Genomic DNA, 25,814 nt, shown 5'->3' with positions numbered 1-25,814 from the left:
ACAACCCGTAAATCAATTGGGCAGCCGGATCCTTGTTTCTAAGCTCAGAATTCTGCCTGTCCCATTGTTTATCCCAAAACATGATACAGAACGTATCTATGGAACCCCAGATCCTCGAACGACCATCCATCTGTGTCTCCAATATTTCCCAAGTACCTGAGATTTACCAACAATACTCGGATGTGTTTTTAACAGCTATTGTTCAATCACTACCACCCCATCGACTAGAAGATTGCGCAATCGACACAGAATATTCCGCAGTGATATCGTTTGGAAGAATGTTCATTCTTTCCGAACCTGAAAAAAGGGCATTGCTGGAGTATCTGGACACCAAACTTGCCAATGGAACCATTTGACCTTCAAAGTCTCCAGCCGGTGCCTCTTTGTTTTTCCTGCCCAAGAAGGACACTAAGGAACTTCGACCCTGCCTGGACTATCGGGGACTTAACCAATGCACCCTTAAGGATAGTTACCCTCTACCGCTCATTTCCGACATTTATTGGAAGCCGTTCGGGGACATGTAATCTTCACTAAACTCGACCTACGACCATCTCATCCGGATAAGGGAAGGCGATGAGTGGAAGACCGCTTTCAGGACCCCCTTTGGACATTTTGAATACTTGGTAATGCCATTTGGTCTTGCAAACGCCCCTGCGGTTTTTCAGCGATTCATGGACAGTGTCTTTTCGGATATGTTGTTCCTCTTTGTCATAGTGTACTTGGACGACATATTGATCTATTCCAATGATTTCCAGTTACATCTGGAACATGTGACATTGGTCTTACAACGCCTACGAGAGAACAAACTCCTGGTTAAACCAGAGAAATGCTTATTTCACGCCCAAACAGTTCATTACCTCGGGTTCGTTCTGAGTGCAAAGGGAATCGAAATGGACCCCTCCAAGGTTGAGTCTATCCTTTCTTGGCCAGCCTCTACAACAGTAAAACAGATTCAATCCTTCCTGGGACTTGCCAACTTTTACCAGAAATTCATTCCCACCTTCTCTGACATTGTACAGGCGATAGTCACATTGTTGAAGAAGGACATTCCCTTCATATGGTCCGAAGCTCAAGAGGCGGCCTTCCAGGAGCTAAAACGGAGATTTACTCAAGGTCCCATCCTGGCTCAACCGGATATCAATAAACCCTTCCTGGTAGAATCAGATGCCTCAGATCATGCAATAGGTGCTGTCCTAAAACAAGAATCCGAGGACAAAACAGAACATCCCATCGCCTATCCCGAACTTTAACTCCCAGTGAGACCCACTATTCAGTTCCGGAGAAAGAATTGCTCGCCATCCGGCAAGCCTTTACTGAGTGGCGCCATTTACTCCTGGGTGCCAAATTTCCTGTTCAAATGCAAACCGATCATAGAAATCTACAGATTCTACAATCCCTGGAATGCAGAAACAGTTGCCAAGCTGATTGGGCCTATTTTTTTGCCCAGTATCAGTTTCGCATACATCATGTCCCAGGAACTAGCAACGTAATTGCCGATGCATTATCCAGGCGCCCTGATTACGAGCCAGTGGAGGCCCGCGCCTTTCCGAAGATGTTCCCTGACACAGTGTTCGTGGCTCAAGCCAACTTCTTATTGGAAAAGGTCTGTGCTGAAACACCATCTTCAGATCTCTGGAAGGATTACATCAGGAAAAATCAATGGTCCTTAGTCACGAAAGATGGTTACCTCTTCAAAGATAAGACTTGCAGTACCCACGAACAAGTTGAGATCCAAGATCGTAAACCTCTGCCATGATACCTTCCATTCCGGGCATCGAGGTGTTACTGCTACTCTTCGCCATATTCAGAGACATTTCTGGTGGCCTAACATGATTGATGGAGTAAGGGCGTATGTCCAAGCCTGCCCTGTCTGCAGCCAGAATAAGTCACATAATAGGAAACCTGCAGGTGTTCTCCATCAACCCACATTGCCAGAACGTCCTTGGGAAATAATCGCCACCGATTTCATCGTGGAACTGCCCCCTTCCAAAGAGTTTACTACCATTATGGTTACCATCGATCTATTCACCGACATGGCTCATTTTACCCCAATGTATAAGTTTCCTTCAACACAAGAAATGGCAGGAATATTTCTGAAGCACAACTTCAGACTACATGGCCTCCCTTCCAAGATCATTTCAGACCGTGGTCCTCAATATATTTCACAATTCTGCTGGGCATCCAAGTTGCCTTGTCTTCTGGATACCACCCCCAGACCAATGGGATAACAGAGCGTGTAAATGAGACCCTAGAACAATACTTGCAGTGTTTTTCAGCCCAGGTCTAGGATGATTGGTCAATCTTAATTCCAGTAGCTGAATTAGCCTATAACAATTCTGATAATTCTGCTATTAAGACAAGCCCCTTCTTCTGTAGCCAAGGTTTCCATCCATCTGTTCTGCCAACAATCCTACCTCATTCCACCCCGGTTCCATTGGTCGATTCCTGGATTGAAAGACTGGTCACGACACATAGGGATGCTAAGGAACATTTAGAAAAGGCCAGAATGGATGTCAAAAGACATGCTGATGCTAAACAGAGACCTGCTCCTGTCTATAGAATTGGTGACAAGGTCTGGTTGTCTTCTAAACTCCTGCCCCGACAACTGCATCCTAATAAACTGGCCCCTAAATTCTATGGGCCTTTTCCTATCAAAGAGGTCATCAACCAAGTGGCATATCGACTCCATTTACCAGACTCATGGAAGAGGATTCATCCTGTTTTTCACACTTCCCTGCTCAAACCTTATATTGCATCCACCAGATCAGCTCACCGGCCTAACCCAGTGCTCGTCAACCATCAGATTGAATTTGAGGTTTCCAGGATTTGCGACTCTAGATATAGAAGAGGTCGGCTACAGTACTTAGTGGAATGGAAAGGATATCCTCCCAGCGAACGAACATGGGAACCACTCTCCAACATGAATGCCCCTCGCTTAGTGCGGAAATTCCATCTAGCTCATCCGGGCAAACCCGGTGGATCGGGTTTTAGGAGGGGGCATGCTGTCATGACTCGCCATTTACGCCCCTTCTGGACTTCCTGGTCCATGGTGCACCGTACCGCTGGAGCCGTACTCCTCTCAACATGGCCGTCGCATCAGCCACGCTGTGGTCTAGCTTTTACGCTGGAGCCCTGGCTTCCTAGAAAACGGGCACGCCCCCGGCACTGTGCATCTCAACGCTCCTTTTCGAGTTCGCAGCTAGTGTGTTCATCGTTCCCTTCCTTTCCTCGCATCATTGTCCGATACCTTCCATATTCCCTTTTTTCATTCCTGGATTATTGAAGCGGCCTGTTCACTTCTTCAAGGCCGTCCGCGCATTCCTTCCTGGGCCCCCCTTCCATGCCTCCGCGCTCACAACTCCATCTCAGTACTTGCGAGTAGTGCTTCCATTCCCTGGTTCCGCGCTTATTCCCGGACATTGACTGCTCTTACCTTCCTGGAATCCTGAACTCTTGTCTTCCTCTGAAGTCTGCTCTTGTTCCACGCTGGATACGGAGAACCACCGGCCTTACCTGTACAAGTCCCGGACATCCCGGAAGACAGAGAAACCTTCAAAGAAGAAAGTGACAAGGGACAAACAGGTAAGACCGGGGGTAGAGTGTGACAGTATTTCTACTAAGAACTGCGAGTGCACATAATTACCGATAATACGATAGCCTTGCCTTTTCACTTTCTACCATTGCAACAAATGTAAACGTTCTCAAACTAAGAAGTGTGCTTTGAAGTGTATTCTAAAGTATTCCGAAGTGTTCCTGTGTAAACGAATGAAATATTTAAAGTGATTCTGGTGTAAATATATTTAATATATACTTTATACGTGTAAGTGTTTCTTTGATTTACATGTCTAACTGGGTGTAGTGTACTTACATACAGCTCACATCTTCCTCTTAAAATAAGCCTGACTGCTCTGCCACACGACCCAGGTTCCAGCAGTAGTACATACTGATACTAAGAGTTGGGGATCTACAAACCACTGGGATAGTTTACTGAAGTCTTACTACGGAGTGGGACTTCAGGAAAACTCCCCTAACATTGGCCCTCTCTTGTTTTCTCTCGATGTTATTCGTCTTTCCTTACTCATTTCATCCTTCAACCTATTCTGTCACTTTAACAATGACTCTCAAAGTTTCTTTTACTTTCTGATTTCTCTGAAGCCCTTCACGCCCATGTTTCTTCCTGTCTCTTAGCCCATCCAATCTTGCATGTCTCCCCACTTTCTTCATCTTAACCCTGCTGAAATGGAGGTTCTTTTCTTTCCCCATTCTTCTCCCCCTCATTCCTCCACCCCTTCCTTTCTCTCCTTTCCTCCCTCCCAGCTTCTCTTCTCTCACTTGGCTTGTAATCTCGGCATTCTCTTTGACTCTTCTTTCCTTCTCCTCACACATATCACTCACTGTGCGCAACTGTCGCTTTCTCCTTTTCAAACTTCGTCAGGCCCGTCTGCATATAAGTTTTCATTTCTAAACCTCTTATTTCTGCTCTAATCTTCTCTAGGATTGATTACCGTTCTGCCCTCCTGATTGGTCCCCATGGATCTCATCTCACCCCCGTACGTTCTATTTACAATTATGCTATTCACCTTTTTTTTTCTCTTTTCACTTGTGCGTTGATCTCTTCCTCTCTATCAGCCTCTATTCTGCCATTTGAATCACAACTTCTCTACCACTTTGTGTCCATAGTTTTCAAATGTCTTCACGGTCTTGCCCCTTCTATCTTTCTTCTCTAGTCTCTTTCTATTCTCTCACTCAGTCGCTTCTCAGTCTACATTCTGCCTTGTTGTACCTACACATCCTTGTGCTTCCTCACGCTTTTGTTCCTTCTCTCTTCTGGCCCCCTATCACTGGAATTCCCTACCTCTAGCCATTTCCTTCTCTGCAACCTATCACATTTTCCAGACCACGCTTAAAGGCCCACCTTCTGTCTCTCCTTTCTGACGCTTAAATACTGTTCTGCATTGTGATCCATTATCGCATTACTGTTTTTACTAACTTTTTGTCATTTTATGTCAAAGCGCTTTGGCAAAAACGCTATAAAAGTCTCAATAAATACAAATAAATATATTATGTATTGCAGAAATTCCCTACTGAAATTCTGTATAGTGGATATAGTAAAATGTTATCCTTTACCCAGTTAATTTGCTCAGTAGAATTGATGTGAAAATCGTGCTGCAGTAATCATTGCTAACAATCTGTAGTTATGGGCATTTGCTATATCCACCTTTTTTTGAATGAATATCAATAGGGATTCTTTCCAGGAATCTGGACTCTTAATTCTTCCTAGTTCCTTATTGTACAACAAGTACGATGCATTTTCCAAAAACGTGGGCATTTTTTCAGCACAACGATGGTAAGGCCATCTGGTCCCAGAGCTCTTGAATTTTATTTTATTTTTAATATAATTATGAGTTTCTTTTAGACCAAAGTTGTTTTTCACCTACTCATTTAAAAAAACTCCCCTGATTGAGTACTGAATGGATTAACTGAATATGTTCTGTCCTTTTTTTCCTCATTCATTGAGTTATTCTGGTCATTCTTACAATTAGTTCTCAAATGATTTAGCAAATTCAAAAATGTTTGTGTCATTGCTTGCCAACATACATAACACCAGTTGCCACTTGGATGTATTTATTGACTATTATGATTTCTGACCCATTATTGTAATATAGCTGCACAGACTGAGGGGAGGCGTCATTATCACAGGATATTGACCCACTACCAAGTTATGTTTGGAAGGGTCATAATCACAAGCAATAATGACCACTCTAGAGGTCTATAAGGATATTAGTACAAAATGGAAGTATCATTACATGCTTTGGTTTGGTTTTTTTGGTGGTGTTCTGTACATGTTGCTTCAATTGGGAGGACAGCAACCAGACAAACTTAATAAGTAAACTTACTGTGTTTTTATTTTATATTATTTAATTAACACGGTTTTCTTTATAGGTTTAGCATTTTAATTGCGAACTTGGTTAAACTGGAGTGAGCGTAACATTAGCATGCATTAGGTGTCATGTAAAAGTAAACTGTTTCTCTATAAGATAGTGAACGCGTTTTCCCTTGTTTTAGTTTCCTCTTTGGTGTGTTAAATAGGAAGTTGCAGCAAAGAAAAGCTCCTCGCAGAGGAGAAATGTCTTTGTGAAAGCAATCTTGCCTGGAAATTGCATTATGTTTTAGTGTTTACTTTAAAAGACAGAATGCTCAGAAGGCAGTCAATACCAGTAGCTAATGACAGCGCTCTGAACATTCAAATTGGCTGAGAGGAGGTCAGTAACTATCTTCGTGTGCTAGCAAGTCTTAGTATTTCTTACCCCAAAATTTTGGGCCTCTGATCCAATATCTTTATTTTGTCTTAATTTCTTGGTCTTCCTACTCAAGTCACTTTTCTTTAACAGTAATTGGGTCACAATAAAGATGAGATTTATTAGCTCCATGTGCACCATAACCATAATCTACTGTATAGCAGCCGAATTTAGATGTTAGTTCTTTCATCCATTTTACTATTGTGTCATCAGTCTTGGTATCCAGATTCAATATGTTTGATCCAGAAAGTGTCTCAAAATACTTATTAATGGCCCTTAGATTATGATCTGTACATCTTGCACAATTTCCCTCATTAATAAGTCTCACCAATGATTAGGAACCTTTTGTCTCCAGTTTAATTGGGCTGAACTGTAAGAGCTAAGGAAGAGTGATCACTTCTCTGACATGTCCATTCTTTCAACCAAGTGCTGATCTTTATTTTTCATAAATATATAGGTCAATATAGCCTTTTTATCACCCAAATTCCCATGTTCGACATCAACAAGAGTCTCCCTCTACATATCTGGTCAACATTGGCATACTCCATGGTGACTTGAAATCTAACCATAATTTCCTTAATTGATAAAAAAAAAATGTATTGTCTTTCTTTCATGCTGTTACTTCAAATTGTAATTTTATTTGTGACCCTAGGATTTGCCGAGAGAAGCTAAGGGAATATCAATTCAAACGACTGAAGTACTTCTACGCAGTGGTAGAATGTGATTCAGCTGAAACGGCAAACAACATTTATGAAGAATGCGATGGATTGGAATTTGAAAGCAGCTGTTCTTTTGTGGATTTAAGGTAATGCATGAGGGAGTTACCTAAAAAAAAAAAGAAAATGCATTTCCGACACTTCCTCCAACTTCACTCAGCATTTGGCTTGAGTTTTTCAAAAATATATCCTGTAGTACACAAACATACAATCGCTTCTTTGCAGCTGTCCATAACCACCACATCACATTCATGGTCTATAGGAGTGGTTTCACCAAAATTCTGGGGATAGTGGAAGTGACTTAAAGATACCTTTACAGGAAATGCCATTATCTGACCTTTGACCCTGATGAAATCACAAAATGTGAATACAAAATTCCCAACAATAAATGTCAAAATAATAAGAGTTAATAATCGTCCCAAAGAAGGTAAAAGGCATGCAGCAATTGAAAGGAGCATTAGGATCTTTGTTGTATTCCCATGCAGACATTAAAGACACCTCTGCTATCAGTTATCGGCCCAGAGAATTCCTGAACACCATTTCTTGCTGATTCATGCTGCTATAAGAAAAGCAAAAGTGCTTGTATTTTAGCATTTCTGGCACTGGAGGCTAGAAACCCAGAAATTGACTGCTCTGATGTACTAAATGCCATATCATAAGGGATGCTACATAGAGAGGTTGTAGCGCACACGTCACAGAGCGTCCTTCTCAGCCTTCATCCAACCTCTGGCAGCCCAGGTTATCATTTTGTGATTTACATCTCCTTTTCAGCAATGGTTTTATTTGTTTTGTGGAATATGATCTCACAAACTCCAAGCATCAAACAGCCGTAAAGTAGACTCAAAAACAAAGAGAAAAGTGCAAATGATTACAATAAATGTTTTCTTCATTGTAGCAAGTATTTTCAACGCTAGGACATAGTTCTCATTGGAACCCTTCTATGTCATTGAATCCTCTCATGTCATTGAGTTCTGGGGTAACACCTTTTCCCAGGTTTTGCACCATGCTGCAGTGCCTCAACTTGCAATGAGACAAATGTAAGCAGAATGTTGCCATTAAATAAAGCAAATAAAAAAGAACAATCCATATTATGCAAGCCGCCATTTCTGACAATTGATCACACTTGCCTTCCTTCCAAGCTTTGCCTTACAGTAGCAAAGTAGCAGCCACTAAATGTTTTCCTGTAAGCAAGATCTAACACTCGAGATGAAAAGTTAGAGCAGGTTCCCTGTGGTGGAGTTAAGATGAGGTGTCATGGGTGGAATGCCTTTGATTTCTGAGCCTGTCCTTCACTGCAGCGCTTCAATGTCATTTTGCCATCCAAAATGAAGAGCAGACCTCAAATTCGGAATGGGTGAGTCTTTATAGCCCTGTTATAGGTAACCATGTTGTGCTGCGCTTGTTGCTATTTCAATATAGCCCCTCTCCCAGCAACCATTGTAATATCTTATTTGAACATGCTATCTTTGTGGTGCTATTTTGCTGGGTTACATTATTATTTAACAAATGAAATGGTCAAAAAGGCCACAAAAGGACCCAGCCCTAATGCCAGAAGTATCAAGGTTGTAACACAGGCAGCGTTCAACTGTTGAGTTGCGGGAACTTTGACCTGGTTACCCAAAGAAACAATTAGGTAAGAAAGTTAAACAGTAAATTGCGCCAAGTTACAAAGATTACACCAAAGTGATTTGGTATGGTATTTTGAGATTTAATACAGGACAGCCTGACACGTGTTTCGAGCGAAAGCTCTTCCTCTGAGGCTGTACAAATTAAACAAAGTTAAGTTGAGAATTACAGTGTAGTTGTACGGAATATTCACGTAATGCCAGTCCAAACCATAAGAACCATCATAGAGGGCGGTAGGTTTTAAAACCCAATATATAAGCAAATGCATATAAAAATTGAAGAAATAAAGCATTTTGGCATAACACAAAATTATAAACAACATTTTAAAAGCAAAAAACGAATAAGCCATTACCATATCCGATGTAGGGTCGGCATAGTCCCCAAATCAGGAAAAAGAATTAGTAGAAAACAGTAAACATGATTAGAAATTATTGCGGTAGGTAAACAACCATGGGTAAGTCTAAATAGTGGATGATACGCATGTGATAAATAGTAATTATAAAGTCGGCATATTTACCCAGAGTTCCTTGTCCAATTAGGATGAGCTGTACATTAAGTAATCATAAAAGAGTATTACATGAAAGGTAAGTACCGCACCATTTAAAGAACAGCTAATAATTGTGACAATAGTATTGGGTAATCCGCGCTTACCAATTCCTTGAAGTAAGGACGATTCTAATTATAATCCTGATTTCTAAATCAAAAAACAATTAAGGTGTTGCTATAAGTATATGCATATATTGTGCTTGTGTGGCATATTGTCAAAAAAGAACAATTAATTCTCTAAAAAGTTGAAAATTAGGAGAAAAATTATTACCCGATAGCCAAATGCAATTGCAACTGCAAATTTGAATAACTGCGCCAATACCGGGGATTACAACGTTAATTACGATTAATTAGATTCAACCCGGTGGATGAAGTCCATCACAATTGTCCAAGCCAACGTGGCAGTTAATAACACGAGATAATGAAAGAGAGAAACACATGGAAAGCCTGATTAGGTAAATTAACAATTGCCCATTGTAGCGAACAAAGCCTGTGCATAGGGAGCGTGTCAAAGTGTCTGACACCTTACTCACCAGCCTTCCGGCAGACAAATGATTAAAGGGAGAGCGCGAGAGTGTTATCCCATGTTAATTTAAACCATGCTGAAACGCGGACTGTACGAGACGTAACAGTCTCTTGACGGCCGCCATCTTGCATGAGCGAGAAATGCTCAGCCTGCAAGGGGCGAAAGAACCAAAAACTAAACGTATGTGTATATAAAGAGGAGATCCTCAAAGTAAAAATATTTGTAATTCGCACGGGTACCCCAATAGTTAGCGCAGTGTAAGAAAACCCAATTGGCAGAAAAAGAAGGAACGACAAGAAAAAGAAAAAGGCTGCAATCGACACCTTTGCAAGTTTAAATGGGTAATTAATTAGGTAGCCCAATTCAATAATGAGCCAAATAATAACCATGGTTGTGTATCTACACACAACATAAACAATACCGCAAATAACTGCATAATAACAACATGTGCTCCCCGTAGATCACAGGAGAGTGACGTGCATGCATCCCCAAAAACCAACATGGCAATTCAAATTGCAAGGGTAATTGTACAAATGTATATAAAAATAGTGCGTATGTGTCGCAATATGACAGATTGACACATTCACAAACAATGCTACATTTAAGACTTACGTATTGCATGTATTGACAGTGCAGTAATTAACAGAGGTAGTAATGCAAATCCTACCTTGAGTGTACATAATACATGTATATAAACAACAGTCAATCTTATCAACAGGTTAGCATTCAAAGCCACCTCTAAGCTTCCATATTACGGGTGCTGACAATACAATTATATGGTGCACAGGAGTATTAATGCAAAGCATATATATATATTTCTGAGGCTTGTGGAATCTGCTTAGATCACATGCTGTGCATAGGCCGACATCTAGTGGAAGCTGCGGAGTATTACAGTTTGTTTTTCGAAACTCGAAAATGGGCGTCGACACAGGCGTGCCAGTAATACTATCCCTAGTGTGACGTCCACTGCACCCAAGATCCCTCACGCGTCTAGGATCCTCAGATTGTTTTTTTCCGCCATACTGGTCGGAAGCATCTTGCGGAGTCCCCTGGCCTTAGCCATACTTTTGCTAATAATTGAAATATATAATTCTTTATTGACATCCTTCCCCACCCCAACGTCGACCTTCGACACTCGACGACGGCTGGAGAAGACATCGACCGTCGCTGCCGCACGACGGATCTGGGCCTCGGAAGGCCGCTGGCCTCGGCCCGGGCCTGGTAGGCCGCTGGCCTCGGCCCTGCAAGTAGGGAGAGTGGGGGGTGGTACATACTCGTCACTCTTGGTATATAAGTACACCTTATCTTATATATTTCATACACTTACCAGCCCGCTGCCTTTAGGTGCGTATGGAGGGTACCCCTTTCCAATTCTGCCCAAGTGCAACCGCAAATACCCTTGGGTCGACAGGCACGCCACGTGCAATCTCTGCTTGCCGAGGGACCACCCCGAAGCGAACTGCAGAGCGTGTAGTAGGTTTAAACCTAAGACACTTAAGGACCGTTCGACTAAGCGTTGGGCCCACCACGCCAGGCAGGCGGCCATGGCAGCGGAGGGCGCCTTCAGCGATGGCAGCGACGCCGTACTTTCGGACGGCGAGGGCATTACGGCGTCGAAAGACAGCCGAGCGCAGGTCCCCGACCTCGGAAGGTCGTCCGGCAGGGCGGCTATGGGGAAGACCCCCGGCGACGCAAGCGCTACACACCCTACACACACTAAGCACACTAAGTCCAACCGAACCTCGACGACGTCGACTTCTCGGAAAGAGGCACAGATAGAACGGTCCGACTCGGTGTCCTCTGGGCACTCTCGATCGAGATCGCCTCATGACGCAAGGCAATCATCCACTCTTGCTAAGAGTGCCTCGCTCTCTAGACTAACGGAAGTTCGATCGTCGGAGGACGAAGACGACTTCCACCCCCAGGCCGCGCTCCAAGAGACGGAGCCCGTAGTTAACACCAGCGAGGCCCCACGCTCGAAAAAGACAGATACCTCTCCCGATCCTCGACGCCAGGCGTCGAAAGTCTCCGGGGCCTCCAAGGGACAGGGAAAACATTTTTCCACGCACGGGGGTGGGGGGAAACAGCGGAAAGCACATTCTTCCACTCCTGTACGACCATCCTTCCCCCCCTAAGCAAACAGATAAATACAAGTCTACTGAGAGATCAACATCCAGCAAGGGTACCCTTGATAAGTCCCCTAAATTGCCTACTAAAGTCATACCCTGTTCCAAAGAATGGTCCAGTGAAGACATAGACAGGGTCATGTCAAGGATGTCTTCCTTGGCTGATTTCTACGACAAGAATCCAGAGCATTTCCTCTCGTATGACCCTCACGGGGCCACACCCTCAGGTTCCACTGATCCTATCCCCCTAAGTAAAAAGGCCCGGTTCGAAAGACCTGAACCCTTCGAGGTGCAGCCTTACTCTACTCCATTCCCTGAGGGGGACCAGGAGTTTGAAATTATGGAGGAACAAACCGGGACGGAATACTATGCAGATGATGAGGATCAGGAGGAGGGAGAAGATGAGCAGGAAATTTACAGAGTAGATTCCCCAGTAGAGAACGAAGCCCCAGTTACCGACTCGCCAGTCGATAACCAGCCCCTCCTTAATGAGGTTCTCATTAAGTTCTCGCGGCAGAACATTTTCACATCGACACCCACGGTGTACAGGAGGAAAGGGACTTCGCAGAAGAGTTGGTGGGAGAGAGGAGGCCGGTCACTCAGACCATCCCCATCCTTAAATCCATCCAACGAAATTTACAGAGTAGATTCCCCAGTAGAGAACGAAGCCCCAGTTACCGACTCGCCAGTCGATAACCAGCCCCTCCTTAATGAGGTTCTCATTAAGTTCTCGCGGCAGAACATTTTCACATCGACACCCACGGTGTACAGGAGGAAAGGGACTTCGCAGAAGAGTTGGTGGGAGAGAGGAGGCCGGTCACTCAGACCATCCCCATCCTTAAATCCATCCAACGAAGAATAGATCCGTCCCTGGTGAACCCAAACCTCACCAGAGCAGTCAACCCCAGGGTCGAAAAGCTTTTCCGGGCAGCCCAGTCTGACCCTCTCTATATAAGAGGACATCTTAAACCAGACTCCCTAGTTGTTACCAACACTCGGAAGAGGGCTGGAACACCCTTATCTTCATCAGAAGCTCCTCCCGACAAGGAGAGCAAGAAACTTTACGGGTTTGGCAGGAAGGTAGCCTAAACGTCCGCCTACCAAGCAAGGATTGCTAACTCCACCACCCTGTTGGCCAGCTACAACTGCCATCAATGAGAAGAGGTCGCGGCGCTCATAGCCTCTGCTCCTGATCCGTTTAAGGGCCAATTGGCTCGGATCTCGGCAGAAGGGAGAGCCGTGTCTGGTTGCATATTAAAAGCAACTTTCGACGCCGCGGACAACGCAGGAAGATTGATAGCAGAAGGTACTGTTATCAAAAGACATGCGTGGTTACGGCAGTCGGGGTTCAAGACAGAAACTCGGGCTTCTTTAATAGACAAGCCGGTGGAACCCGATCTATTGTTTGGGAAAGCGGTCGAAGACACACTTAAAAACGCCAAGGACGAATACGAGATACTGAAATCCCTTGGCCAACTAACCAACAAACCCCCTAACCAGAGGGGGAATAGTAATTTTCGTCGCCCACGCGGCCAAAATTCACAAAGAGGCAACTATGCCCAGGTACAGGTTACACAGTGGAACAACAGCCAGCAGTCTACCCAAAGTTACGGCAGGGGTAACAAGAGAGGGTGTGGAAGAGGCAGAGGCAGCCCCAACAAGGGAGGTGGCACGCCTCCACCAAAGCAGTGACGCTCAGTTCAGGGTCCCTTCTCACGCAACCCCAGTAGGGGGACGCATTTCCAACTTCACCCAGGCTTGGGAAGGGATCACCTCAGACAGATGGGTGCTGTCAACAGTGTCCACAGGATATTGTATAGAATTACTGCAGCGTCCCCGGAACCATCCTCCACGAAAAAGAGTACACTCCTTAGAACATCAGAAGATCCTTCTCGAGGAGATTGCCATTCTGCTAGAAAAGGACGCGATAGAACTCGTCCCAGGACACCAGGTAAACAAGGGTATCTATTCAACTTACTTCATTGTGCCAAAGAAAGATTTGACAATGCGCCCAGTACTGGACTTACGGCCTGCCAGTATGTCAAGCCCCAAAAATTCCATATGACCACGCTACAAGAGGTAATCCCCCTCCTAAAAAAGGGGGATTACATGGCAACCTTGGATATGAAAGATGCTTATTTTCATATTTCCATGCTCCCGCCACACAGAAAGTACTTGCGCTTCAAGGTGGACAGTCGCCACTACCAATTCAAGGTACTGCCCTTCGGGATAGCTTCAGCACCCAGGGTATTCACCAAGGTACTGGCGGTGGCAGCTGCACACCTACGCAGGGAGGCAATCCCAGTGTACCCTTATCTGGACGACTGGCTCATAACGGGGGAAACCCCAGGAATTTGCAGGACAAACATTCAAAGGACTATCGACCTCCTCCACGAATTAGGCTTCTCAATCAACGAGAAGAAGTCAAGCCTAGTGCCAAGCACCTCAAAACAGTTCCTAGGAGCAATCCTAGATACTCAAAAAGGGTTGACCTTCCCCTCAGAAGAGAGAATTCGGAATATACTACTGCAAATTCCACATTATCAGTCCGGTCAACAAATAACGGTACGCAAAGCAATGCGGTTACTGGCCATGATGGCGTCATGCATTTACCTGGTCCCCCACGCGCGACTGCGCATGCGTCCTATGCAGGAATGGTTGGCGAAACAGTGGTCTCAGGCAAGTGGTCAGTGGGACGATCTAGTGGGCGTTTCGCCAACACTTGTACAGAACCTACACTGGTGGACAAGAGAGAATCTCGCAAGGGGAAAACCCTTTTACGATCCCGAAGTGCAGGCAGTGGTGACTACAGATGCATGCCTGACTGGGTGGGGAGCTCACCATCTCCACCACACAGCTCAGGGTCTCTGGTCTCACTCAGTAGCCAAGAAACACATCAACCTGCTAGAGCTTCTGGCAGTATTCAGAGCGCTTCGGGCGTTCGAGCCCCATCTAATAAACTTGTCGGTGCAGATCCGGACGGACAGCACGACAGCCATGTTCTATCTGAACAAGCAAGGAGGGACTCGTTCGCCAAATCTGTCCAAGCTTGCCCAGAAAATCTGGATATGGGCACTCAGACGGAACATCTTCCTGTCATCGCAACATGTTCCAGGGGAGCTCAATTCCCTAGCGGATGCTCTAAGCAGAGACTCCCTCCCAGAAGAACACGAATGGGTCCTTCACAGAGAGATCGTAGAAGATCTCTTCTCTCAGTGGGGTTTCCCCACTATAGACTTATTCGCCACAAGCGAAAACAAACAATGCCCAGGATTTGCATCCAGGTTCCCCCAGCCAGACTCCCAAGGGAACGCCCTGTGGATGAACTGGTCAGGGATGTTTGCGTACGCTTTTCCACCAACTCCTCTCATCAGGAAGGTAGTGTACAAGATGAACAAGGAATCGATGACGCTCATCGTAGTTGCTCCCATGTGGGCGAGACAACCATGGTTTCCACACCTACGCAGGATGGCGGTGTGCGAGCCCATCAAACTCCCAGCCTGGTACAACCTACTGTCCCAGCAACAAGGTCAAACAGTGCACCAGCAACCCAATTCAATGAACCTGGCAGCATGGCTCCTGAGGTCATAGAGTTTGGACATCTCAATTTACCACAGAGGTGTATGGACATCCTAAAAGAATCCGGGAAACCAAACACTAGGCACTGTTACTTTGACAAGTGGAAGAGATTTGTTATTTGGTGCCAGAATAAACAAATCAACCCGGTTGATTGCACTCCTTCCAACATTGTGACATACATGCTCCACCTGCTGGATGCAGGATTGGTTTTTAACTCTCTGAAAGTACACCTGGCTGCCCTCTCGGCTTACACCACATCCCATAACAAGGTGTCGTGGTGGAAAGTACCAGTAGTTAAAGCCTTCATGGAAGGAGTAAAGAGACTTCACCCTCCTATTTCTAACCCACCGCCAGGATGGGACCTTAATGTGGTGCTAGCTAAGCTCATGGGCCCCCCTTTCGAACCCATGCATAAAAGTAGTCTCAAACACCTGACTTATAAAACTGCCTTCTTAGTAGCCATTACCTCTATAAGAAGGGTCAGTGAAATTCAGGCTCTGTCAGTGCAGGATCCTTTCTTTACTATCCACAAAGACAAACTGGTTTTACGCACACACCCTAGGTTCTCACCTAAATTTATATCTAAATTCCATGTAAACCAGTCCATCGAGCTTCCGGCTTTCTTCCAGAACCCGCAAAGCTCGGCTGAGGTGAAACTACACACCCTAGATGTGCGTAGGGCGGTCCTCTACTATGTAAACAAAACCAGACCGCTAAGGAAAACAGATCAACTGTTTGTCTCCGTAGCTACAGGCAGAGAGGGAGATCGCGTCTCTAAAGGCGCTATCTCGAAGTGGATTATCAACTGTATACAGCTGTGTTACTCTCTTTCTGAAAAAACTCTGCCTTTTACGCCAAGAGCCCACTCTACTAGAGGCATTGGGGCCACTCTGGCTTTCATTGCAAATGTTCCCCTCGACACCATTTGCAAAGCAGCTACTTGGAGCTCTATTCACACTTTTACTCAGCATTACTGCATTGACACTCATTCCAAGACAGATACACAAGTGGGACAAGCGGTTCTGAGACACCTGTTTGCTCATGACTCTTCTCACATCCCACCTCCTTCTTCTGGTACTGCTCGCTAATCTATGCACAGCATGTGATCTAAGCAGATTCCACAAGCCTCAGAAGGGATACATTACTCACGGTAATCGTATTTCTGATACTTGTATCTGCTTAGATTCACATGCGACCCACCCTTCCTCCCCTCCGAGAGAAGGCGCATGATTACTGGTAGTCTTACCTTTCTGTCTATCTGCTTGGATTATCTGTACTCACGCTACTCCTCATGCTTCCTCATGTCAGAAAAAATACAATCTGAGGATCCTAGACGCGTGAGGGATCTTGGGTACAGTGGACGTCACACTAGGGATAGTATTACTGGCACGCCTGTGTCGACGCCCATTTTCGAGTTTCGAAAAACAAACTGTAATACTCCGCAGCTTCCACTAGATGTCGGCCTATGCACAGCATGTGAATCTAAGCAGATACAAGCATCAGAAATACGATTACGGTGAGTAATGTATCCCATATATATACAGAGCTCTATCCCTAATACAAACTTATAAAAATACATGAATTTCATGATTCGAATTTAAACCACGAGTCACCAATCTATGTTTGCAAATAAGTCTTGCGTCTAGTTGCCTGAGCCTGAGCTCCATGTTACCTCCTCGTTTAGATGAACAGATTTGAGCTAAGCCAATAAAGCGCATATCCTTAATATTGTCAAGTTGATGACACTTCTGCCAGTGCAGCGCTAATGGCTATTTGGATTCTTGTTTGTGAAGTGTGGTGAAATGTTCTCGAATGCGGATCTTGAGGGGCCTAATAGTACTGCCTATTTAAAATAGGCCACAAATACAGATAATACAATATACTACAAATTTAGTATTGGAATTAATGAATGCCTTAATTACATGTTTTCCCGTTATACCAAAATCCACAGAGTCCGACTCAAATGTATGTAGACACATGTTGCAACTTCCACATTTGTGAAAACCGTTGCCCCGACCCTGGGCTAGCCATGTCTCGCCACAGGATGATTGGGACATTAAGGATGGACAGAGAATGTTTTTCAGAGTGGGTGCTCTACTGAAAGTTATGGAAGGATTGGGTTCAAGCCAATTGGCCAAATCATGATCAAGGTGTAGTAACTATAACTACACTGTAATTCTCAACTTAACTTTGTTTAATTATGTATGTACAGCCTCAGAGGAAGAGCTTTCGCTCGAAACGCGTATCAGGCTGTCCTGTATTAAATCTCAAAATACCATACCAAATCACTTTGGTGTAATCTTTGTAACTTGGCGCAATTCACTGTTTAACTTTCTTACATTATTATTTGTCTGGGATGCTGGGCTGTTCCATGTTTTCTTATGTGGTTGTGCTATATCCTATAATTGTATTTATTTGGTGCAATTAGTGCTTTCGCCAAACAGCTTAACATAAAGAAGTGGTACAAGAAATAATATGAGTAAAAAATTGCCTGATACATTTACGAATAAGCGCAGTAAAGATTGGTTTTTGAAAGAGATGGTCTTTTATACAAGAACGAAAGAGCAGGAGAGAAGAAAGTGATCCAGTGGAAAGAGAGAATGTGTTCCATTGCTTAGGTGCAAGAAGAATGAAGGAGCGGAAATAGGATTCAGTGCAGGGAGGTTGAGGAACAGATTAGAGAAACTGGGCTTGTGATCTGCGGTTGCGAGAAGGAGAATAAAAAGAAATCAAAGCACAAAGATGGGGAAGCAGACCATAAAGACATTTAAAATCCATACCTAAAAAGTTGCCTAGTACGCGTAATTCTAAGGGCAGCCATCAAAGAGAGGGCAGAACAGGGTACACAGATTCACAAGGATAGATACCAAGCAATAGCAGAATAGGGGTGTTGTAAACAGAATACAGAAGAGCCAGTTGATAATCAGGAAGACAAAGAAGAGCAGCATAGTTGTAATCAAGATAGAAAAATCTAGAGCAGTAATTAAATGTTTTCTGGCATAAAAACATATAACCGGGCGTGCTTTCCAATGTTAAACAATTGAAAATGGCACGTTCGAGCAACGTTGTAAATGTGTAGAGAAAGAGGGAGCTTAGACTCACAAAAATAACATCAGTCTTGGAGGGATTACAATGGCGATAGTTGTATGACATCCATGAATAATCAAAAAATAAAGAAGCAGAAAGAGACTCTGCAAAAGAAGAAAATGAAAAGAAGTGGCGCGAGAGACCAAATGAAGAAGTGATAGAAGATAAGACCAAGGCCTGTGTGTTGTACAACGACACAATCAATGTATCTATCCACCAGCATTCTGCTCGCCCTTGGGTGAAACCAAGACTGCTTGGATACGTCTATCAATAGAGATAGTTTGGAATATCTTTTGTGGTTGCTCTTCCTTACCCATAGACTATGTTTTCAAACCCTTCACCAGAGAGCTTTGGAAATAATAACCCTTAAAAGCATGAAGGCTTTTTTCTGCATTTCCATTTAATCACAATGGTGTTGGAAAAGTGTTGCCCTTTTAGTTTTGTTTGAAGCAGAGCGATACAGCCCTTTCACAGAGAACCTGATTAGTGAAGGTCCCATTTAAAATATTCCTACCGTACCGTGTCCAACTATAGGCAGTTGTTTGGTGAATATTTAGAAAAAAATGCTCTGGTCAGCTGGAAATAGACAACCACATTTTCTTCTCTTCCTTTTCAGATTTATTCCGGATGGTGTCACGTTTGATGATGAGCCAAAGGACGTTGCTACAGATGTGGACTTCACTGTATATAAACCAAAGTATTTCACGTCTGCAGCAATGGCAACATCCAAGGTATTTTTTAATTAAATAGCATGCAGTAAAACGTATATTGGCAATATTTGAAGAAAATGAAATCCCACCACCAATGAAACTGAAACCAGTCTTTTTTCTGACAAAATACATAAATGACTAAGTAGAGTTTATGGAAACGTTTTTGGCCTAAAAAAGTATTGCATTTTTGGGGATATCCGCGACAGTTTGTGAAAATAAAACTGCATGATGTGGCCTGCATGTGCATTTGTTGTATACATTCATAAGCATTATGTGGTCTTCCTGCCAGTTTATGGGTTTGTTTTAGAATTATTCTATCTCAGAATGTAACACAAATCTTGCTTCATGGTGATTGTGTCTATAGGTGTTTATAGACTTACTCATAATATGGTATTATTTCTTTGTTGCTTCAAAACCAAATTTGGCCTAACTGACACATCTTTGTATTATGGGGATCCTTGAAGATCAACTCTCTTAAAGACACTGAGTTGTACATACATGGGTGCTTTCCAGTTTTAATCTATTTGTGTGTTTTGGTGCTCCAAAACATGTGAAAACAAATGAAGCATGTTATTTTCAAAAATATAAAAAAGGTGTGTTGAGTGCTCACTGAAAATTGGCTTCTTTTTAATTCTGATAAAGTTTGTTTGCACTTCGAAATGTGTCCCTGGAAACTCACTAACACACACAGATATATTGTGAAGGTACACCATGATGGAGTCCTAGAGCTTCAAGTACATTTCTCTTTTGCATGACTGATTTCAAATGTCTATTTTTCATTTCAAGCCAGGTTGAAAATTACAGTGAATGTGCTGCGAGAAGCTGAAACACAGCTAATATAGATAGCTCAAAGGTGGCCTAATGTTGCTTTTGATTAAACCATATTTGAAATTGGATAAAAAGGTTAATATCTAGTTCACTTACGGCATAATTACAAGTGACTCCTTCTGTTCCCTTTTTGTTCCCAGAAGGTTGAAATAACCTGGGATGAAACTGATAACGATCGGCTCAGTTCACTAAACAGAACATTTAAAAAAGATGAAATTCTTGACATGGATTTCCAGGCGTATTTGGCCTCATCAAGTGAAGAAGAAGAAGAAGAGGAGGAGGAGGAAGAGGAAGTTCAACAAGAGCACCAAGGTATTTGGTTTGTTATTGTTGTATGTCGCTAACGCACACTTTGTCTGATGAAAGAAATTAGTTTTAACCTTTTGCTTTGCTACTTTTCTCCACCTTAACCACACCCACTGGGGGCCCTTACCTATGGGCCAACACTTTAAGTGCCACAGACAAAGGAATTTGAAGTCGTGGCAATCGGGGACAGACATTTCACACCCCACCAATTTGAGTATGTTTGTCTTAAGGGCAATGTGTGTGTATATCTATGATACCAAAATCCTAAATTTCCTTTCTTTTCCCCGTGTCTTTTCTTGGTTAATATTAGAGTTCCTCAAGCTTTCATTTAAGGTTGCTTTGGCAGATTTGCCATTATCTGTCTGAAAAGAACTGTGCCACAATTACAAGAGCAGTTGTCCTCACCAAATTGGATAATTGTAACAGCTTGCTTGTTGGAACATCCGTTAAAAACATGAATAAATTGCAAGTTGTGCAAAATGATGCGGTTCAAACTATTTCCTGAATAAATCGCAGGAAACGCATTTCTGACCATAGGAAGGCCTTGCACTGGCTCACGGAGAAAGCAATAGCTGAATTTAAAGTGCTTTCCATGGTACACAAATGCCTGCAGGGTCAAGCTCCTAGTTATTTGGCTGAAGCGATCCAGCCTTATAAATCGACCCGTCTTCTTCGGTCTAATTCGCAAGCACTGCTTTTTTGTCCCAGAGCTCGCCAAAAAGGGGGCATGGGGAAGTCTTTCCATTACCTTGGTTCTGCTCTTTGGAATGATCTGCCACCGGACATCTGGCTAACACCTGGCTTTTTAGTGTTTAGGAAACGACTTAAAACTCTGATGTTTGAGAAGTATTAACAATAATGGAATTTGAATCTGTCCTTGATGTGGCGTCCCTTGCTGTTTTTTGATTCTTTTGCTTTATTTTGTGTGGTGTTCATTGTTTCGTTTTATGTGTGGTGCCCTGATGCCTGTGGGCTGCGGCACTTAATACATGGGTAAAATGAAAAATAAAGACCTGGAGGACCTTGGTGGTGTTGGATCAATTGAATTAAAGTCATTAAAAATATGAGATAATTACAGCAAATGTGCCTCGATATATTCTCAACGGAAAGAAAAAAACTATTTTTACCTTTCCCGAACTGAGATGAACTTCACGTGGGCATTGACACAAGTAATTGTCTCTGCTTTTATACATTTGACTGACTACATATGAACTGTGCTTTTTCATTTAATGTGCAATCACTGTTTTAATGGTGCAGATTTAATAAGTTACCTTTGTTTGATTGATGCATGTCTGTTCTTATTGTTTTCGTCCTAAAGAAAATCTAATGAAAATATATAATTAAAAAAGGAGAGGGTCCGAGATAAAATAAAACCTCTTTACTGTCAATGTGGCCAATAAAACGCATGATAAATTAAGAATTTTTTGCCACTATTCTACAAGATTGCTGGGGGCATTCTGGGTCTCAAAGGGAATTTTAACACAATCAGTTTTCACTAATTAGATCAATCTAAACCATCATATAGTCCACCTGTGACACAATGACTGCTGTTTTGCAGGTGTACAGGGAAGAACAGTGACTAAAATACCTACACAGCCCCACCCTTCTGCTAAACCAATAGACCAGAGACTGAAATTCCGTTGCTATTAGCTCCACTAATAAAACCTAGCTCGAAATACATCATCCTGGGTGACCTCAACCTAGGTTTCAATGATAGCCAAGATGCCAAAGCAGAATCACTTCATTCCGCCCTGAAGGACATGGGTTTCAGCCAACTAGTTAATGCACCCACACATATCAAAGGCAGGACCCTTGACTGGATCCTCTCCCTTAATACACCCATAACCATTGACGCCATCTCCCCTCTCACTTGGTCCGATCACCATAATATTGTATTTACTATCAATCCCTCCGAACCCATACAAAAGAAACCTAAAACCATGATTACCTATGAAACTAGAAACGCCCGCAAACTCACGCCAGAAAACCTCACGCCTCCTCTTTCAAAAATCCTAGATTCCACCTCGATCACTAGTGACAACCCCTGTCTCCTAGCTGACATATATCACAACTGCCTCACTGAAACCATTAATGCCATAGCACCGCTCACCACCAAGGCAAAACGCTCAGACAAGCGATCTAGCTTCTGGTTCAATGAGGATCTTATCGCCCTCAGAAGAACCAAACGCGCGCGTGAACATACCTACAGAAAGCATCCTACTGCAGAGGCAGAAAAAGCCTACCAAGAAATAAACAAAACCTATAAAACAGCTACTATTACTTATAAATCTAATGCGTACAACAATAGGATCAACAATGCCACCTCAGACACCAAGGAATTATTTGCCATTTTAAAAGAATTGGAAAACCCCACCCCAGCCATAAACCCAACCATCCCCAGCAAGGAATGGTGCACCACTATTCAAGACGCACTAACAGCCAAAATTGAACTACTCCAAATAAAAATCACATCTAAAAAACAATCACTAGCCGATAAACCTGCCCTCCTTAATCCAAATCGACCACACCAGGAATTCACCAGCTCCCCATTCCAGTTCACACCAGTATCCCAAAACGTAGTGTTTGACACCATCGCCAAACTCAAAGCCTCCAATTGCAGAGGCGATTCTGTCCCCGCATCAGTAGTCAAATCCTGTGCCCACACCCTCACCCCTATTATCACCAACTTCGTGAACGCTTCCTTCAATGCCAACCTAGTACCAGCCAGCATCAAAGAAGCCTGGGTCACCCCTCTCCTGAAAAAACCTACCCTAGACCCTACGGTGCCCACTAATTACAGGCCAATAACAACTGTCCCATTTCTCCTCAAAATATTGGACAAACTAGCTTACAACCAAGTCCAAACTCACCTCGAACAAAACCACCTCCTTGGCACGAGGCAATCAGGTTTCCGCCCCAACCATAGCACAGAAACGGCGCTCCTTGACTTAAAAATCCAGATGGATACCATCAGAGACTCAGGAAAACTCTGCATCCTCCTCCTACTCGATCTCTCCGCAGCGTTTGATTTAGTAGACCATAATAAACTGTGTGCCACACTAGCGAAAGACTTTAACTTCTCCACCGAAGCTACTACCTGGATCAAATCTTTTCTTGCTGACCGCACCTCCAGGGTCGCCATAGGTAAAGAAGCCGCCAACCCAATCATAGTACCCATTGGTGTCCCCCAAGGGTCCTGTCTCTCACCAACATTATACAATGCATACACTAAACTCCTCTTCTCAGCGCTAGACGACATGGGTGTCATCTACACCAACTTTGCAGATGACACCCAGATCCTCATCCCTTTATCGGGAGATTACACTGAAGACACCGACACTATCAATAAAATATATGCCATAATCCAAAATTGGATGGCACTAAACAGCCTCTGCCTCAATGATGAGAAGACTGAGGTTCTCATTGTGGGCTCCCAATCCAAAATAGAAGCCTTACACCCTGATTACTCATCCATCAACATTGATGGCACAAACATATCAGTACTCAAACAAGTCAAAACACTAGGTGTCTACCTTGATGCCAACCTCACCATGACCAAGCACATTAACGCCCTTTCCTCCTCTACTTCCTACACCGCTAAACTTATTGCTCTCAGTCGCCAATTCTTGACACCCACTAACTGTATCACGCTGGCAAGAGCTTTAATCTTATCCAGACTCGACTACTGCAACGTACTCTACCTGGGCACCTCAAAAGCCAATCTAAACAAACTACAGCTTATTCAGAATAAAGCCCTTCGGGCGGCCCTTGGAATAAGGAAGTCAGATCATATCTCAAATATTAGAAGAAACCATCACTGGCTCCCCATCAAAGCCAGGGTCACATTCAAAGCCCTGTGCGTCACATACAAATGCATCCACTCATGTGTCCCCATCTACCTCAACCACGCCATCACCAAAAAAGTATCAAAGAGAACCCTCAGATCTAACAGTCAACTACTCCTAGCCATCCCCCGATACAAGACTACCAAGGCAGGAGGCAGTAGTTTCCAATATCTCGCACCCACATATTGGAACACTCTTCCCCTCCCCATCAAAAATGAGCAAACGTTCGCAGGCTTCAAGAAATCTCTGAAAACGTGGCTATTTAACCAAGACTAAAAGCCTCTTCCATGCTTCAGGAAATATCACTGTATTTAAGCCCTGCATTTAAAGTTTTCATGTATGATTATTTTGTATTCACATGCACTGCGCCCGACTGGCAATTTCCAAGAAATGTTTTAACTAAGCTGTCTGTAACATCGCCGTGGTACCTAAGGGTTTGGGCGAGTAACAAATGCAATAAATAAATAAATAAATAAATAAATAAAGACCCAACCTGAACGGTATACCTCCCTCTTTTGGCAACGTGGGCGGAGGGTAGGCTTTAATCTTTCGAATGAGATGTGAGTTGGTAACATCAGCAACCCAAACAGCATTAGTAAAGTGAATCCAAAATAAACAGGTCCTTTTAATCATATGAAACAGTTACCCCGACCCCCAAGTTGGAAAGAGCACTGAGAATGCCCAATCAGCATAATCCTGCGCTGCCCTCCCCCAGCGTGGCTGGCGACCCAGAGCCCACCAGTCCGGGGGCTCTTAACTTGGCGACGGTTGTGGCAGTAACTGGGACTGGCGTATGGAGAGAAGAGGAGGGGTATGGAGTGGAGCCGGCAGCAGCGGAGGACGAGGGGGAGAGGGCGGGGCTTCCTCTGCCTCGACTCCGCGTCCCCAGGCAAATGCATCTCGGAAGCCGCCCGAGGTGCAGGGAAGGGATAGAATACCCATTAACGAGCTTACGCCATCGAGGGCCATGGAGGCTAACGAGGGGGGGCTGCCCCTTAGAGCCCCGCCTCCAAACATAAACTGGGAAGAAGGAAAGGAGCTTGTCCCGAGGGCCCCTCCTACAAATTCAAAGCAAATCCAGGAGTTTGCAGGACGAACAGTCTTGATTGAAGCCATGATCCACCTTCCCCAGATACCCCGTGAGGTCAGGGCCGACCAGGTGAACCCTACGGAGAGCGAGCAGGAGCTAGGACCCCCCGGACTCCCTGGCGGTCGAAAGAAACAAATGCCTTAAATGAAAAAGGCAACAGGTTGACACAGTAAATAGGGGAAAATCTAAGAAAACACAGATTAATAGGAACTCTTTGAGTAAAAACAAAGCCGCACCGAAAAGAAATTTAAAAGGAAAAGTACCAAATCGAGCGACATCCCGCGGGGGGCCCCAAAACAATAGTATGCTCAAAGAGCAAAATGGGGATCGAAATGAAAGATATAATTTAAAAAAATATTTCCAACCTTCCCACAAAACACACAGCCCATTGATAGAGGAACTTTCAGACGCAGAAATCCTCCAGGCTGTTAAGGATTGTTGGCCTTATTCGAAACATCGTAGAACGGATGTGCCAGAGCCTCAAACAAACTTCACTCCTCGGGTAGACCCCCCAGACATTATAAGAGGAG

The 25,814-nt window shown here is 43.8% G+C and overlaps 1 protein-coding gene across 2 annotated transcripts in view; it reads left to right on the top strand.

Moving 5' to 3' along the window:
- ESF1 (ESF1 nucleolar pre-rRNA processing protein homolog) overlaps window positions 1-25,814 on the top strand; it is a 906,650-nt gene that overhangs the window by 206,665 nt on the left and 674,171 nt on the right. For both annotated transcript variants that reach the window (XM_069608338.1, XM_069608339.1), the window contains exons 6-8: window positions 6,952-7,104; window positions 19,122-19,236; window positions 20,184-20,355. In XM_069608338.1, the coding sequence (XP_069464439.1) occupies window positions 6,952-7,104; window positions 19,122-19,236; window positions 20,184-20,355 (440 nt within the window). The remainder of the gene's footprint in view (window positions 1-6,951; window positions 7,105-19,121; window positions 19,237-20,183; window positions 20,356-25,814) is intronic.

Source organism: Ambystoma mexicanum, chromosome 4q (genome assembly GCF_040938575.1).
Source record: "Ambystoma mexicanum isolate Mex_15411 chromosome 4q, UKY_AmexF1_1, whole genome shotgun sequence".
In the NCBI taxonomy this organism is placed as follows: domain Eukaryota; kingdom Metazoa; phylum Chordata; class Amphibia; order Caudata; family Ambystomatidae; genus Ambystoma; species Ambystoma mexicanum.
The sequence above is the reverse complement of the archived record's forward strand: the minus strand, read 5'-3'. Positions and strand labels throughout refer to the sequence as shown.